The sequence below is a fragment of the Anabrus simplex genome, chromosome 13 (genome assembly GCF_040414725.1).
Source record: "Anabrus simplex isolate iqAnaSimp1 chromosome 13, ASM4041472v1, whole genome shotgun sequence".
Taxonomy (NCBI): domain Eukaryota; kingdom Metazoa; phylum Arthropoda; class Insecta; order Orthoptera; family Tettigoniidae; genus Anabrus; species Anabrus simplex.
Genome location: NC_090277.1, coordinates 88348376 through 88364118, shown reverse-complemented (window position 1 = coordinate 88364118; position 15743 = coordinate 88348376). Strand labels below are relative to the sequence as shown.

At 38.6% G+C, this 15743-nt stretch overlaps 1 protein-coding gene across 1 annotated transcript in view; it reads right to left on the bottom strand.

Annotated features, from left to right (window-relative positions):
• The window catches only part of LOC136884959 (intermembrane lipid transfer protein VPS13A), a 263969-nt gene that overhangs the window by 152030 nt on the left and 96196 nt on the right, over positions 1-15743 (bottom strand). The window contains exons 25-26 of the mRNA XM_068230153.1: positions 7734-7918; positions 886-1055 (exon numbers count right to left, since the gene is read on the bottom strand). Of these exons, the coding sequence (XP_068086254.1) occupies positions 886-1055; positions 7734-7918 (355 nt within the window). The remainder of the gene's footprint in view (positions 1-885; positions 1056-7733; positions 7919-15743) is intronic.

Genomic DNA, 15743 nt, shown 5'->3' with positions numbered 1-15743 from the left:
AGAGAAGTTGATCGTGAAAGGGAAGGCTGAGGGCAGTGGACCAGGGGAAAGATGGGACAAGACAAGACTATCACTGGTTTATCTTTCCAACGTGCCCTAAGGACAGCCAAAGATTGTCTGGGATGGCGAAGCTACAAGAAAGATGTAACCTGCAAAGACAGTGGAGGTTATAACACTCAGAAATAAGTAAATCGATTTGTGATGATGATGACAAAAAAGAGACTTCAGAATTTGTAATGACTTTAGCACAAGGTTTTCTAATGTACCGTTACCAGCATGGCAACATTTGCGAAAACTTAATCTTAACACTGAAAGATCGAGAGACATTATAGTTGCACCAAGATCTGGTTGGCCATGCAATGTCCATAATCCTCAATTTGTTGCTCAGGCATTTGTAGCAAGTCCTCGTAAGTCAATGAGGAAGGTATCTCCTCAGTTGGACATACGTCAAAGGAGCCCACAGAGAATCCTAAAAGACGTAAAATTCATGCCTTTTCCCCCAAAATTACTCCACACATTGAATGAGATGATTATGACAGAAGACATACACAATTTGCTTTATGTCACACTGACACAAGATAGGTCTTATGGCGACGATGGGGCAGGACAGGGCTATGAGTGGGAAGGAAGCAGCTGTGGCCTTAATTAAGGTACAGCCCCAGTGTTTGCATGCTGTGAAAATGGGAAACCATCTCCTGGGCGGCTGACATAGTCAGGTTCGGACCCTCCATCTCCCAAATGCAAGTTCACAACTACGTGACTCAAGCCACACAGCCACTCGCTCGGTTTACTGACTTGTTATTGTGTTTACCTTAGTATTACTTTTCATGCTCCTCATTCTCTGTATATATAACTAACTAGGGACAACATAGGTCTATTACTTACTTCTTGATGATGACATTGTTCTCTGGTCGAATGTCCTCAAGCAAGCAGCTCTGGAGTGCCATCTTCACCTCCATGCTGTGGTCTGTGAACATGTCCAGGGAGAGAGTTGCCTCTCCTACATCCAGCTTACACAGGCCATGGTTCAGATCTCTCACAGGAGAACTTAGAATCTGTAAAACAACAAGTTAATAGTGATAATAATTCTGTTCAGATTCTTGATTATTCTTCTTCTACCGCTTTTCCCACACTTGTGGGGTCACGGGTGTGAACTGTGTTGCACATGTGGATCTGGCCCTGTTTTACGGCCTGACGCCAACCCTATATGGAGGGATGTAATTACTATTGAGTGTTTCTGTTGTGGTTGGTAGTGTAATGCATTGTGTGAATATAAAGAGGAAAGTGTTGGGACATACACAAACACCCAGTCCCCGAGCCAGAAAAATCAATCAGACGTCATTAAAATCCCCGACCCAGGTGGCAACTGAACCCGGGACACTCTGAACTGAAGGCCTCAACACTGACAATTCAGCCAAGGAGTCGGACGGCTGACATGTGTATGTTGTTTACAATATGTTTTCTTGGTCCCCTGTGATTCCTTATGCTTACAATGTATTAAAATCATCAAATTTATGTTTGCAACATTTTATGCTTCCCGCCACATCAGGCTGTTTGAAACGAGGAAAAATCTAAGTAAAATGGTGTCGCAACTAACCTACAATGCTCCAAGTAACCATGGCATGATGACCAAACTGGACAGCACACACACTCTATAAATTAATAATATGTATTTGGAATCTCAAAGGTAAACCCAGATGGCACCAAGGAGCGGCTGATGATTTGAGGCCGAGTGGGATAACGGAGCAAGATGTCCCAGATAGACGCATCTTTACCTGAAGATGAAGTCAAACCAGTGAAATGACTTCCCAGGTCAGAGGACAGAAGAAACGCTTGCATTAGGAGAATGAAGGACATGTGGGCAAGGATATGTATACATGGTTGGAAACCTAAATAAACATGGTCCAGTGAGGCCGAAACGATAATTAAAAAAATTGCTTTTGTGTAACGTTTACATCCTTTTTCAGAGAATTTTACATATATATGTTGATTTCTTGGGTCTCTTGAAAAGTATAAAAGAGGGGTACTACTGAAATCAAGTTGATAGAACTCACCTTAACCAACACAAAACTATGTCAAGTTCAGAGATAAATTTTCTGAGCAATTTATCATAAAAACAGGTTTAAGACAGGGAAAGTGCTTGTCACCAGAGCTGTTGGAATATATAATGAGAGAGTAGTACAAGGATAACCCAAAAAATACCAAAATTGGAACATCCAAAGAGAACATAAGTTTAAACTGCCTGGGATTCGCTTATAACCTTGCTCACCTGTTGAACAATGTTCAAGAAGCCTGAAAACAAGTTAAATCACTACAGGAAATAGCACGGTAAATTGTTCTCAGAATATCCAGCTAACTCATTCCTGGTTGCCAGCGTTTCGCCCCAGTGTGCCAAGTTGGGCTCATCAGTTGGTAAATGGCACATCCACCAAGATGCATGGCTAGTGCATACCATGGAGGCCACTGCGTAGGCTATTTGGGGCCACCGGCAGTGCCAATTCACTATGAGAGACTTTATCTCATTTTCAAAAAATTGATGCCTGCCTGCCCATCAGATGATAAAGATGTTGATTCCCATAGGGAACCTGAAATATTTGTTCCGAATGAGTAAATTTATAATACCAAATTTGGAAAATTTATAATATCCAATAACGGAACAACTATATTGGTATTATAAATTTACTCAGTCGGAACAAATATTTCAGGTTCCCTATGGGAATCAACTTCTTTATCCTTAGAATATCCTTTGAAAAGTTAGAAACCATGTTAACTGACCCACAACTCATAAATAAAATCACAATAGATGAACAGGAAATCAAAATCATTGAGAAATTTAAATATTTAGGAGAAATAATAACATATAACCTCAACAAAAGGTAGGCATGGCATATTAGAATAAATAAACTGACCAGAGCACAGTATGTCACAAAGAACATAGACTATACAATAAAAAAAGGCCTCTCGATAACCACAAAATTAAAATACTATAAAACAGTTACACAACCAGAAATAAAATATGCAATTGAAACCATTTTCAAAACAAGTAATACAGCACAAATAGATAGAATACTCAAAACTGAAAGAAGAAGAATCAGAATAAACAAAAACTACCAAGAAAATGGACATCGGACAGTACCTTCTAATGAAACAGTCTATAAGGAAATGGAACCAGTAATGAGCACAATCAGGAAGAAATTAATTTCATTCTTTGGACATCTACTGTACTCAGGACACTAGAAAACAGGGTTATCAGGAGAATTATAGAAAAACTACAGAACAGTAAGGGCAAAATTAGATGAATTACAGAAATCAAAAAAGATATGTGGGAACTACTAATTACAATGGATGTAGAAGCACTGGGAATGATGAGGAATGATGAAGACAGCAGTGTACAGCAGATCCTCAATTATCCGTCCCTTGATTAACCGATGATTGGATTATCTGACGGTCTTTCCATTTTAAAAATAATCCCTGGAAAAATTATATGTGGCTGCGATTATATAATTTGGAGTTTTTTCTTTTGTTGTTGTTGTTGTAAATTTAAAGCATAAAGCGCCCAGAAGAGACTGTGCAAAGCTACAGTTGCCATTCACAACATGTCAGCTGAATGGGAGTCTTATTGGATGCCACTGAGATCACTCCACTGAAGTTTTAAAATATCAATCACGATGTTGCGTCTCATATAAACTAAGACCGTCGAAGCGGCGTTTTAATCTCTGATAAATAAGCTCCAGTATGGGAGGTGGGTGCATAGTTGTTGACTTTGCAAGCAGCCTACACGTGGTGTTTGACCTGGCAAGTCTGAATCTCAGCTGTTAACATAGTGAGGTAGTTCTTACTGCAAGACCGTATTTTCGTACGTAAATGTTCTGGTTTCACCTTAATGGTCGTGTGAACGGCCATAATTTTCGCTATGGGTGCGCAGAAAATCCTAATAGTGTTTATGCCTATTTTTTTCAAGATGACAGTAAATGGAGAGAGGTGCCAAGATGACATTTTGACCCCGTTCTTTCATCAGTTAACGGAAGAAAAAAAAAATTGCATTGGTGGTTTCAACAGCATTCAGCCCCTGCTCAAAGAGCAGAAGATTCCCTTCTTACAATCTTGGAAGTGTTTGCAGACAGAGTGACCAGTGCTGGTCTCTTTCCTCCTCGTTCCCCAGATGTAACAGTGTGTGATTTTTACTTGTGGAGTAAACTGAGAGAAAAAGTGTATTGAACAAATCGTCACATATTGGAGGAGCTGAAAGAAAACATTACAAATGAAATCAGAAACATTACAGTGGCAGAACTCACTCGCATGACCAGAATGTGGTTACCAGATACAGTGTCTGTATAAGGCAGGAAGGACGACACTTCCAGCATTTTTATAGGATTTCCTATAAGATTTTATACACACTTAAAACAGGGCGGCTGTGCGTGACATAAGTTCGGCTGAGGCAGCTGCCGTAGTGCACAGTACAAACACTGTGCGTTCGGCCTTAGTTTATATGAGAGGCCCTGTATAGTCAGTTTAGCTTCAGATCTCACTTTGAACATAATAGCTGTCTGCGACATAAGTCTTCGAAATAAATTAATAAGAAAAAACACCAAGTGGACATTGAAACATGATGCTGATGATGCTTGTTGTTTTAAGGGGCCTAACATCTAGGTCATCGGCCCCTGATGGTACGAAATGAGACGAAATGCAATGACAAAATAAAAATCCAAAATCCTCCACCGACTAGAATTCAAAGCGTGAGAACGAAAAATGAACGGATGGATATGAAGTTAAAACAATCAGTGGAGCCGACCTGCAATGTCTCAGTCTCAGAAACTGACGGAGAAGAATAGTAATACTGACCAAGGGACTGCTTCTAGAGCTCAGTACTGAATCGATGATGCTTGCAAGCTAAAGGGGTCCAAAATATAGGTTATCGGCCTCTCACAATGGTACTTATCGCTTGAAAATAGAACCATGGTATTTGACATAGTGCGGTACTAATCAAAAGTATTGTAAACTCGCGGTATTCCACACATTATGGTACTACTCACAGGTAATACAGACCTATGGTGTTTCATACATAGCGGCGCCATTTACAGGCAACGCAAACCTATGGTTTTCATCACGTGTGTACTAACCACAGGGACTCGTACTATCCCGTGGTGTTCCTTATACAGTGGGTACTAATCATAGGCAAGCCAGAACCCTGGTGTCGCTCATATAGTGCTACTAATCACAGGTACCATAAAAGCCTGACCGCACGGTGCTCCTGATTGCTACTAATCACAAACCTATTTGGTACCTAACGTAGTAATATGCGCAAGTAATAGCAACCCATGGTGTTCCCCGCGTGGTGGTACTAATCACAAGTAGTTTCATGGTTCTAATCCAATCATCCCTTGGTCACCCCTTTTAGTCGCCTCTTACGACAGGCAGGGGATACCATGGGTGTATTCTTCGTCTGCGTCCCCCACCCACAGGGGGTTGTGTGCTATCTGGGTGATAGGAAGCAGTTCGTTTCTTTCCGGAGACATTCTTCTCGGGAATACCCTGTAAATTCAGGAATAATTCAGGGGTCAAATTTAGGCCCTTTAGTTTTTCTCGCATTCATCAATGAATTGCCTGAACAAGTGAAATATTCCAGCTGTCTGCTATACGCCGACGATTTCAAAGTGTTCAAAGCCATTGAAAACATAAACGACTCTGAACAGCTTCAGCTAGACTTGAAAAGTGTATTGGAGTGGGCGACTGAAAATAAACTGTACTTAAATGTTGAAAAATGTGTATCGATGTCGTTCACCAGAAGGAAAACTCCTGTCCTCTACACTTACAAGCTAGGTGACAGTGATTTGCGATCGGTTTGCGAGATGAAAGACCTCGGGGTTTTATTCGACCACGAGCTTACATTCAATTCGCATATACTGAAAGTGGTAGCTGAGTCGTACACGACCTTAGGATTCATTATCAGGAATATAAAACCCTTCAAAAACACACAAAATTGAATTCATCTGTTCAATACCATAATAAGACCAAAAGTAGAATATGCCAGCATCGTTTGGAGCCCTAGGTGTAAAACATATGTTTATCAGATTGAAAAATTACAAAAAAGATTTTAAAAATACTTACAATATAAAAAAACTGGCTGCTATCCCCGTATGGTTCCCTATAGTGATATCCTTTAAAATTTCGGAGTGGAGAGTTTAGAAATTCGCAGAAGGAAGGATCCAGTAAAATTTCTTTTTAAAGTTGTAAACTATGCTATTGATAATCCTGAATTACTTTCTCTCCTAAATTTCCATGTACTTCACTTCAATTCCAGAAATAACATAATATTTTAAAATGAAAATCCAGGATGTGTGCCCATGATAACTCGCCGGTAAACAGACTCTGCAGTATCTTCAACAGTGGCATTCAGAAAAATAATGGCCTTGACTTCAGTTTGCCATTGAGTGAGTTTGTAACTGAACTTCATCGCGCAATTGTATGAAGTCCTAAAAATAGGGGAAATTGTAAGGTGAAGTTCTATAATATTATGCAATATAATGTATTGCTTCATTTATTTTATCATATTACTTTGTCGTATGTTGTTCCACCGCATTAACGTAAGGTTCTTTAGTCTTTAGAAAAATACTTTCATATTTTATATCAATATTATAGGAGATTGGATAAAATTGTAGAATATAGTTTAGATATAAGTTTTACCATGTTAATTGTAGCTTATCTTTCGTAGTTGCCACTGTAATTGGGACACTAAGTCCTGTAGTGTGCAATAAATAAATAAATCAGTTTATGGAGTAAGGTGGACTGACCAGATGAAGGAGGTGATTGGGAGGTGTCTTCATGACGCGACACATCTAGCAACCACACATGACATGTCACCGCATGCTGTGAAGGGTACATGGATAGGAGAGAGCGTTAATTTTTATGTTCCTGTCTCCTTATACATGACTTAACCTCTTAACATGAAAGCCCGAGTATACTCGGGGTTTTATATATTTATATAAAATAAAATCCCGAGTATACTCGGGAATGTCGCTCATTGGTCGGTACCTAATTTAAAAGCCCGAATATACTTGTTTCTTGTTGTTTCTCAATATTTTCGCCAGATGTTTATGAAATTATTACTTTAGGGCCCTATTTTTGCCAACAGATGTGTCTGACTCAACCGTAGTGGATGTCGGTGACTCAGGCAGTTCGTTTTCGCGGCTTTCCAGCGATGTAGCATTGTGTGTTGATCCTTGTTTTTGGGGATTTCACACAGCCACAAACATTTGAACAGTATTGAGTGTCATGTTATATTACTTGCCATTTGTTTAGTGCTGTGTTATTTATTTTAGAACCCGTAAAAATCACGAGTATACTCGGCATTTTAAAGTAGGAACTTTTTGGTGGCTTATATTTCATTGTTAAGTTTGAAAAATGTATTTTTATTGTTACCACTGTCATTAGTTTTCAATAAATAGCCCATTTTAACAATAAAAAAATTAGGTAAAAAAAGATCACAATTTTGTAAATAATTGGTATTAATTAGACTCCTGAGAACCACTGCAAATGCCAGAGCCACCATCACCACCACCAAGTTCTGAGTATGATTTTGTCGAACAACTTCACCCACAACTTACATTCCCTCTTCATTATGGACACACTCTTATCATTGTTCCCCCAATTTTAACCTGCTAACATTTTCCCCACTTTCACTTTATGAACAAGATATCCCAAATACACCCAGATGTAGAATAATTTCACTATACCTCATCCATGTCACTGAAGAGATATAGCTGCAGTCCATCCAGGGTGAGTCTCATGCTGGCTTCTCTCCGTACCTGCTCGCTCTGACAGAAAAAGGCCTGCAACTTCTTCACAGCCGTGTCTTCGGAGGGGTTGGTCGGTGTCGGAGGCTCAAGTGGTGAGTTAGGGTGAGAGGTTGGCTGCATGTCTGGAACGTAACGGTACAGACGTTATACTGTTGCCAACTAACAAAGACGCCCTCAAGTGTCAACGGTGAATGGCAGACTGGTTCAATTGAACAGAAGTATGACAGCAGATGGATGAATGAATGAATGAATGAATGGACATTGGGAATCTGTTAAAAGATCCAAGGTTAGTCAACAGGTTGACTGAGAGAATGAAATAATGTGATAATCTTACTACAGCAGTACCTCATTCTCCATCGTAATGAAGGGGTAAAGATGGCTAATCCATGTGACTATACTCCGCACAGCTTTACTTCTAAATTGGTGTTTCGCAAAACAAATGAGCATCACATTACCTCTGTTGCCAGCGCACTACTACCGCAAGAACAGCTGATGCAAGACGACCGCAGTAAACATCCCTTGTAAAATGTAATACTGTACTCAGGAAAGCTATGATTCCAGATTGGAAACAAACTCACAAAAACGACTTACCGTACTAACAACATCCAACACTAAAACGAAAATACATTAAGAATAAAAGAGAATGAGGAAATAGCACGTCACTCACTGGTAATGTCTGGCACAGGAAGGAGATTATGTTCTACAAAGGGAACACTCCACTGATCTCAGAGTCACTTTCTTGCCATTTGTCTTTCCCGAACTACATTGAGACATGCTAGACGCATGAACTAAGTACACTAACCAACACACAGACGTAAATAAAACTACAGCTATTTTTATACACTGAACTATTAAAGCTGTATTGTACCAACTTTGCAATGCTAAACTGTAAACTACACTATACTTTACTAGACTAGAGAGATAAAGACTAATATGAAAGATACTAATTACTGAAGAAAAATGTGTAGGACAGATCGGAGAGAAACGGGAAAGGGAGGCGGGCAGGGGAGGGGGTGGGGGGAGAAAGGAGGGGCTAATTTATGGTGGGACTGAGGCAGTGTTGCCAACTTCGGCGACAAGTCGCTAAATCTAGGGAATTCGGGAACCTTGTTAGCGACAACATTTTATTTTTCCGATTAGCGACTTTTCTGGGGATTATTCAAGCACTTTAGAGGGAAAACTGGTGAATTTCATAGTTCAGTAAAATTATCAATTTAACGGTATAAACTGCAGTTCAGTACGTGAATGTTTATGATCGGTTATTTTTTAATCTGGACTTCCTTGTATATCATTTCATGTGATTTTATAATCACATTATGACATCATTCGGCAATGCCTCTTATCTGCTGGATGACATCATGCGTAGGCGCTGGGAGTTGCACAGACAGCGTTAATACAGTATTAACGCAGTAGATTAGTCAGTCATTCGATTTTTTATGTTTTGTCTCTTAGTTACGCGTAACATTACACAGCGGACGGAGGTGATTCAGGAGCGCGCGCTAAGAAAATGAATCGATTTCTTCGCAGCTATCAGTGTAATAATAAGTTCTGTTGTGATCTGTGTTTATTCTTGAAGTCATTCATGCTTTGTTAAGTGTATTTATACAAATTTACACGTGCGATTTCAAATATTCATTTTCGTATTTTCTTGTTTGTGAACTGTGTTTTTGTTTTTTGTTCAACACCATGGGTAAGCCAAAGTATCAGCAAAACTACCGTAAAGACTGGGAACATCAGTTTAAATGGTTAAGACCGGTAGATTCTGATGAGTCCAAAGCCTACTGCATCTACTGTAAAACAGAACTGTATGCTAAATATAATGATTTAAAGAAACATTCTGAAACTCAGAAACATAAAATGCGATCACGGCCGTTTACCCCACCACTGCAGAAAAAAAAAATACCGTTAACAAAAAAAAACATAAGTACTGCTAGCACTGAAGGAAGTTTGGCATTGTTTATTGCAGAGCACTGCTCATTGTTGACTGTAGATCACTTGTCACAACTGTGTGTTAAAAATTTTGGCGATAGTTCTAAAGCAGCAGATCTCCGTTTACACAGAACAAAATGTACTGAAGTAATAAAACATGTACTAGCACCATATTTTGTTGAGGACATGGTTTCTGATATTGGCGATCAGGGTTACAGTTTAATAATAGATGAGGCGACAGATATATCCGTTACTAAGTTGTTGGGTGTCATGATTCGTTACTTCAGCGTCAGTATGAAAAGGATAGTATCAAAATTTTTAGGTTTGGTAGACTTGCCAAATGGCACAGCACTAGCTATTGTTAACGCAATAGGAATACTCTTACAGCAACTGCAGATGAAACCTGCTAATTTATTAGGTATAACTGTAGACAACACTTCCGTGAACACTGGGCTGAACAATGGGGTATATGAACTTATGAAAAAAGAGTTTAATATTCCTCATTTGAAAATGATTAGGTGCGTGTGTCATTCCATACAGCTAGCTGTTTCTCATGCTACGGAAGACACTTTGCCGCGTAATGTTGACTTCATTGTCCGTGAAAGTTACCTTTGGTTTGCTCATTCCAACAAGAGACAGGGCATTTACAAGCAAATTTACAATGCAATAAATAGTGAAGAGCCTCTCAAACTTCTAAAAGTTTGTGAAACAAGATGGTTATCCATCGAACCTGCTGTTTGGCGAATTGTTGAACAGTGGGATGAGCTCAAATTAGACTTCGATATAGTAAGGACACAAGAAAAGTGTTATACATCAGAGATGTTATTCCAAATGTACTCTGATTTATCAAACAGATTGTTCATGACTTATCTAAAAAGTATTCTGCATGAGGTCCAAAAAGTAATTAAAGTATTTGAATCTGAAAATGCAGACCCCACTCGTTTATTTGATGATCTCATGAATCTTATACAGATTTTAGGAAGGAAAATCCTTAACCCAACTGCTCGGTTTGATCTGTTTTCTCCATCAACTGAGATTGATAGTTACGTGGACCCCAAACCCTATCTGGGTTATGAGTTCGAAAAACTGGCGGAAATTCTATCAGTAGAAAAGGTAGAAGTGGTTAGGGGCTGCTGTATTAACTTCACGAAAAAGCTAATTACAGAACTAAAAAAATAGGCTGCCGAACAATTTTCAAAACCTAAGAAAAATGGCTCTCCTTTCTATTAAAAACTGTCTGAATGTTGTCAAAAACCCAATATTTGAGTTAGCGGAAGATATGGGTTGTAGTGTTTCAGATATAGATCACATTGAGAATCAGTGGCGTAATTTAAACGCAATAAAGTGGAGTCAAGTTTCAAATACCACAGATTTCTGGGTAGAGGTGTTGCAGTATAGTGATTCGGCAGGACAAAATCCCTTCAAGGAACTAGCTACTTTTGCTATGAAAATTTTGGCTCTCCCGAATTCAAATGCCAAAGTAGAAAGGCTCTTTAGTACACTTGGTATTGTGAAATCTAAAGTGAGAAACAGAATGAAAGTCGAAACAGCAGCATCCATCTTGCACATCAGGAATGCGCTTAAGTGCCTAGGAAAAACCTGCCATTCCTACGAAATTCCAGAGAAGGTCGCCAGGAAAATAGGAACTAAAAATGCTTATTCAACAACGGCTGAACTATTACCTGCTCCATCAACAGCTCAGCAACCTTCCACTTCACAGGCTACATCGTTTGCTGAGGAGGAAATGGAAGACGATGAAGACAGAATATTTTTTTCTGCATAGGTATGTCCATTTTATTCATGTTTACTGGTAATTTTATGTTAGCGACTTTTCTTGGCGACTTTGACAAAAATTTGGCTATTTTTAGAGACTTTCATCAACAAATTTAGCGATATTTTAGGATGTACAGTTGGCAACACTGGGCTGAGGGTTGAGGGAATAGGAGTAACTGCTGAGGAAAGGTGCCATGAATTGGAATTAGCTTCTCCTCCCCCTACCCCCCCTCCCTTCCCCGTTTCTCACCAATCTGTTCTACCCATTGTTTCCCCTCCCTTCCTTATCTTCTTTACTCACACTTCCCGGTACATAAGTTATGCAATACGTCCAACACATTGCAGCGCAAGGTCAGTCACATATTACACATTTTAATTACTTTTTCTATTCGTTTTTTCCCACTTTTTCATTACCCTCTTTACTAATTTGGCTTCTATTACTAACAATATTATTTATTTCACTCATTTCTGAATTGAACTGTGAATCTTCTCCACCTACATCACACAAATATTTTGACTTTCAAGTGCTACTTTTACCTTCAGTTTTTTAAGGACTTTAATCTCTTTGAATGACATCTATATACCATCTTTCTACATTGTTCACTACGTGTGCGTATATTGTTTTCTTAACACCACTACTACCTTTGATGACATACAGATGTTAGAACTTCATAACGAGTGATACACAACTCTAAAGATTCTTCGGCATCCAGACTGATCATATTAAATTGATCCTACTACGGCAACTAAATGCATTAATTTATACATTTTATCCATATTCTGAAACTTTTAACACCATCGTGACCTTCCCATCATATCAGTTATGCAATACGTCCAACACATCGCAGCGCAAGCTGTCAGAACTTCATAGCAAAAGAATTACAAGTCTCATGATTCCTCGACATCTAAATTGATCATCTTGAGTTCTTCCTTCAACGACAGCTAAGTGCATTAATTTATGCATTATCTGAAACTTTTATCACCATATTGTGACTGTCTCTTCTTCATCTTTATAGTGTCAAATCCACTATGTTTTTGCAACTTTTTTACAATTTTTATGGACCATTTGATACATTGTGCAACTCGTGTTTTGGGCTGATGATGACCCTGATAATGGGTCAAAACTAGAACCTAAATGTTTCTTCTTTACCGAGCTCGATAGCTGCAGTCGCTTAAGTGCGGCCAGTATCCAGTAATCGGGAGATAGTGGGTTCGAGTCCCACTGTCGGCAGCCTTGAAGATGGTTTTCCGTGGTTTCCCATTTTCACACCAGGCAAATGCTGGGGCTGTACCATAATTAAGGCCACGGCCGCTTCCTTCCAACTCCTAGGCCTTTCCTATCCCATCGTCACCATAAGACCTATCTGTGTCAGTGCGACGTAAAGCAAACAGCAAAAAATGTTTCTTCAGTAAAGTAACCCACTTTAGTTGAATTTGTATTGAAAAGGTGGAACTATTGTTCTTTTAATTTTAATTGTAACCACAGTTCAATACAGACGATTCACAATGAAATTTATATCTCTTAAACCTAGGTTAGGTGATGCCGTTTGAAGTAAGAAAAAGGAAATGTTTGCCACAAGTGTCTGGAGTGATGTTATTGCAATTTTTAAGAATGAAACTGAATATGCGTGTTCAGAATATTTGAATTAGAAAATACATGCTAATGAGTAGGGCTCGGATGTTTAAGTCCTAAAAACAGCCCAAATAAACAAGCAAATATGACTTCAAAAGTGACAAAAATATGACATAAAAATTACAAAATATGACCCGAAAATTATTAATCTAACTATGGCCATTTTAAAATAAGTTATAAATCAAAACAGAAATTCCTTTGATACATATTTGGTAACTAAATTCTTTATTCTTACTTCCATATTACTGAATATACATGTTTAGCAGTTATTCACAGTCTATTGTCCTTGATTCACTTATCAAACATTTGTGAATCCATACCTATAAAGTATTAAGTTCGTTAAGATTATCAGATCACACAACATTTTAAACGTCAAAACATGTTTACACCCTGCATTGGTGGTTTGAAATATGAGAAATCTAGAAATCGATATATTTAAAAGAAAATATTCTGGAACGTTTAAGCCCAGATTTCATTAATATTACTCAAATGACTCAATTGACCCCCATGAAATGAATTAAGCAGATGTCTTTCAGTACATTATGATAGGGCAGCAGGGTCTATAATGCAAACTTGCATACCTTTTTCATTCTTCTCCATGGGCAGAATTGAGGTATGTGAGAAGATTTATTTTCAAAGCATTTGGCGCGAAAGATCTCTGATTATCACTTAATATATTCTTAAAGAAGAGAAGCTACTTTCTATCTCACAGGACGTTACTGGTGCATATTTAAATAATGTTAAATCACTGCTGTTGAGTATGCACTCATCCTGAAGTGTACTGGTACCTTCTCCTGTAAGGGGTTGCGATACTTTCCCGTTTTTAAAAGTACCTACTGTTTTCTGGCTTATGAACTATCCCCTGCAGCATTAAAAGTCCAATTAGAATTTTTATTTCAATTGGATTTGTATCCACCCAATCTCTCGCTCGTGATCGTGGTTTCAAGTTCCGACGGGCTTCTAAAATCTGTTTAGCATACACATTGGTCTGTTTGGCAATGAGTTGAAACATATCATCATCTATGAACTGTTCAAAATATTCCAACACATTGGATGCGTCGAAGTTCACATTTACACCACTAGCACCAGAAAATACGGATTTCTGACGTGAAACAACACACGGCGGGAAAGGTTCAAACATGTCTAGCATTTCGCCTTCATCCGATTCGTCATGTTGTTCATCTTGTTCTTCATTCTCATTCTCTGAACCACTTTCACGATCACACTCACCTTCATATGTATCAAACCACTCATCTTTGGATTTCTGAGAAGATAAATCGTCACAATCATTCTCTAAGTCTTCTTTGACCGTTTCGAACTTACGCTTTGGGCTAGATGCTGCCATATTTGGCCTACTGCGGACAAGTAGCACCGCACAGTTGTGAAATAAATACAAATAAGCTTCAAGAAACGTCACATGTGGTATTTGCTGTCAACGAGTAGGAAAAACATCAATTAAGATGACAATACACGACGCGCCAAAGTAGCTTGTCATACCCAGGAGATATTCGCGGTAAAAGACGAGTACATATATATTCGTCATGCCCATTACCCTGTAATATTCAGCGTACGAATATATACGTCATGCCCAGTTAAGAGATTAACTGCAGATGTGATACCGAGGAGTAGTTTTGAGAATATCAGTTAGCATTTGATAACTTGAAGATGATTTTGCACAGCTACAGCTGTCGTCAAACTGCCGAAATATGACGTTTCTACGAAAATACCTCAAAATATGACCTTATGACAAAAAATAGTCAAAATATGCATTTATATGACAAATAAAAATCACTTAATTGTGATGATAATCGCCAGACTTTTCCTAAATATCTGAGCCCTTCTAACGAGTAAGCCGCTGTTTGGAGAACATCCACGAAAATGTTTAAACAAACCGATTGCTATTTCATACCAATTTTAATGCTTTTTTGTGTGAGTTTGGTATCCTTCCTGACTTTTATGGAAAATCATGTATAACGTTATAAGAACAACCTTAAACCAAAGCGGTTTTGCATTCAACGACAAAAATCTGTCAAAATGAAGCACAAACCGTAACTACAATATAGTGTGTAGGGTAGATATCTCCTTTGCTGTCACTGTGTAAATAATATATGATGGTGCAATTTATGTTAATACAGGAAAAGATCTCTGGAAAAGGTGTGCTCTCTACTGAAATTTTGATTTAAGGTAAACCCCCATTACAGGTTAAAAAAATCAGGTCCCCGTAAAAACTTAAACAGGGGTTCTGCTGTAGTGTTTATTTTTTGGGGGGGGGGTATGTTACAGTGTAATATTTATGTTTAACTTGTGTGTTTGACAGACTGGAATACATTTAACTGAGTCATCACTGGAAAGTATAGCTTCCTTAAAAAAAAAAAAAAAACACCCCAACAACACTATACGATGGAAAGGCGCATAAAGGGGAAGACAGGCCAAGGATGACTAAGACTGATATGGATGGTCTTAGTCCATAACAACATACGACATAGTAACCTGGACTGGAACACAGTGTTGGATGGGGAGTGGTGGAATTATAGTGGAAAATGAAGGGGAACAACATTTGCCAGAACCTGGCTATAGCTGGAAAATGGGAGATGATGACAATCATCATTGCA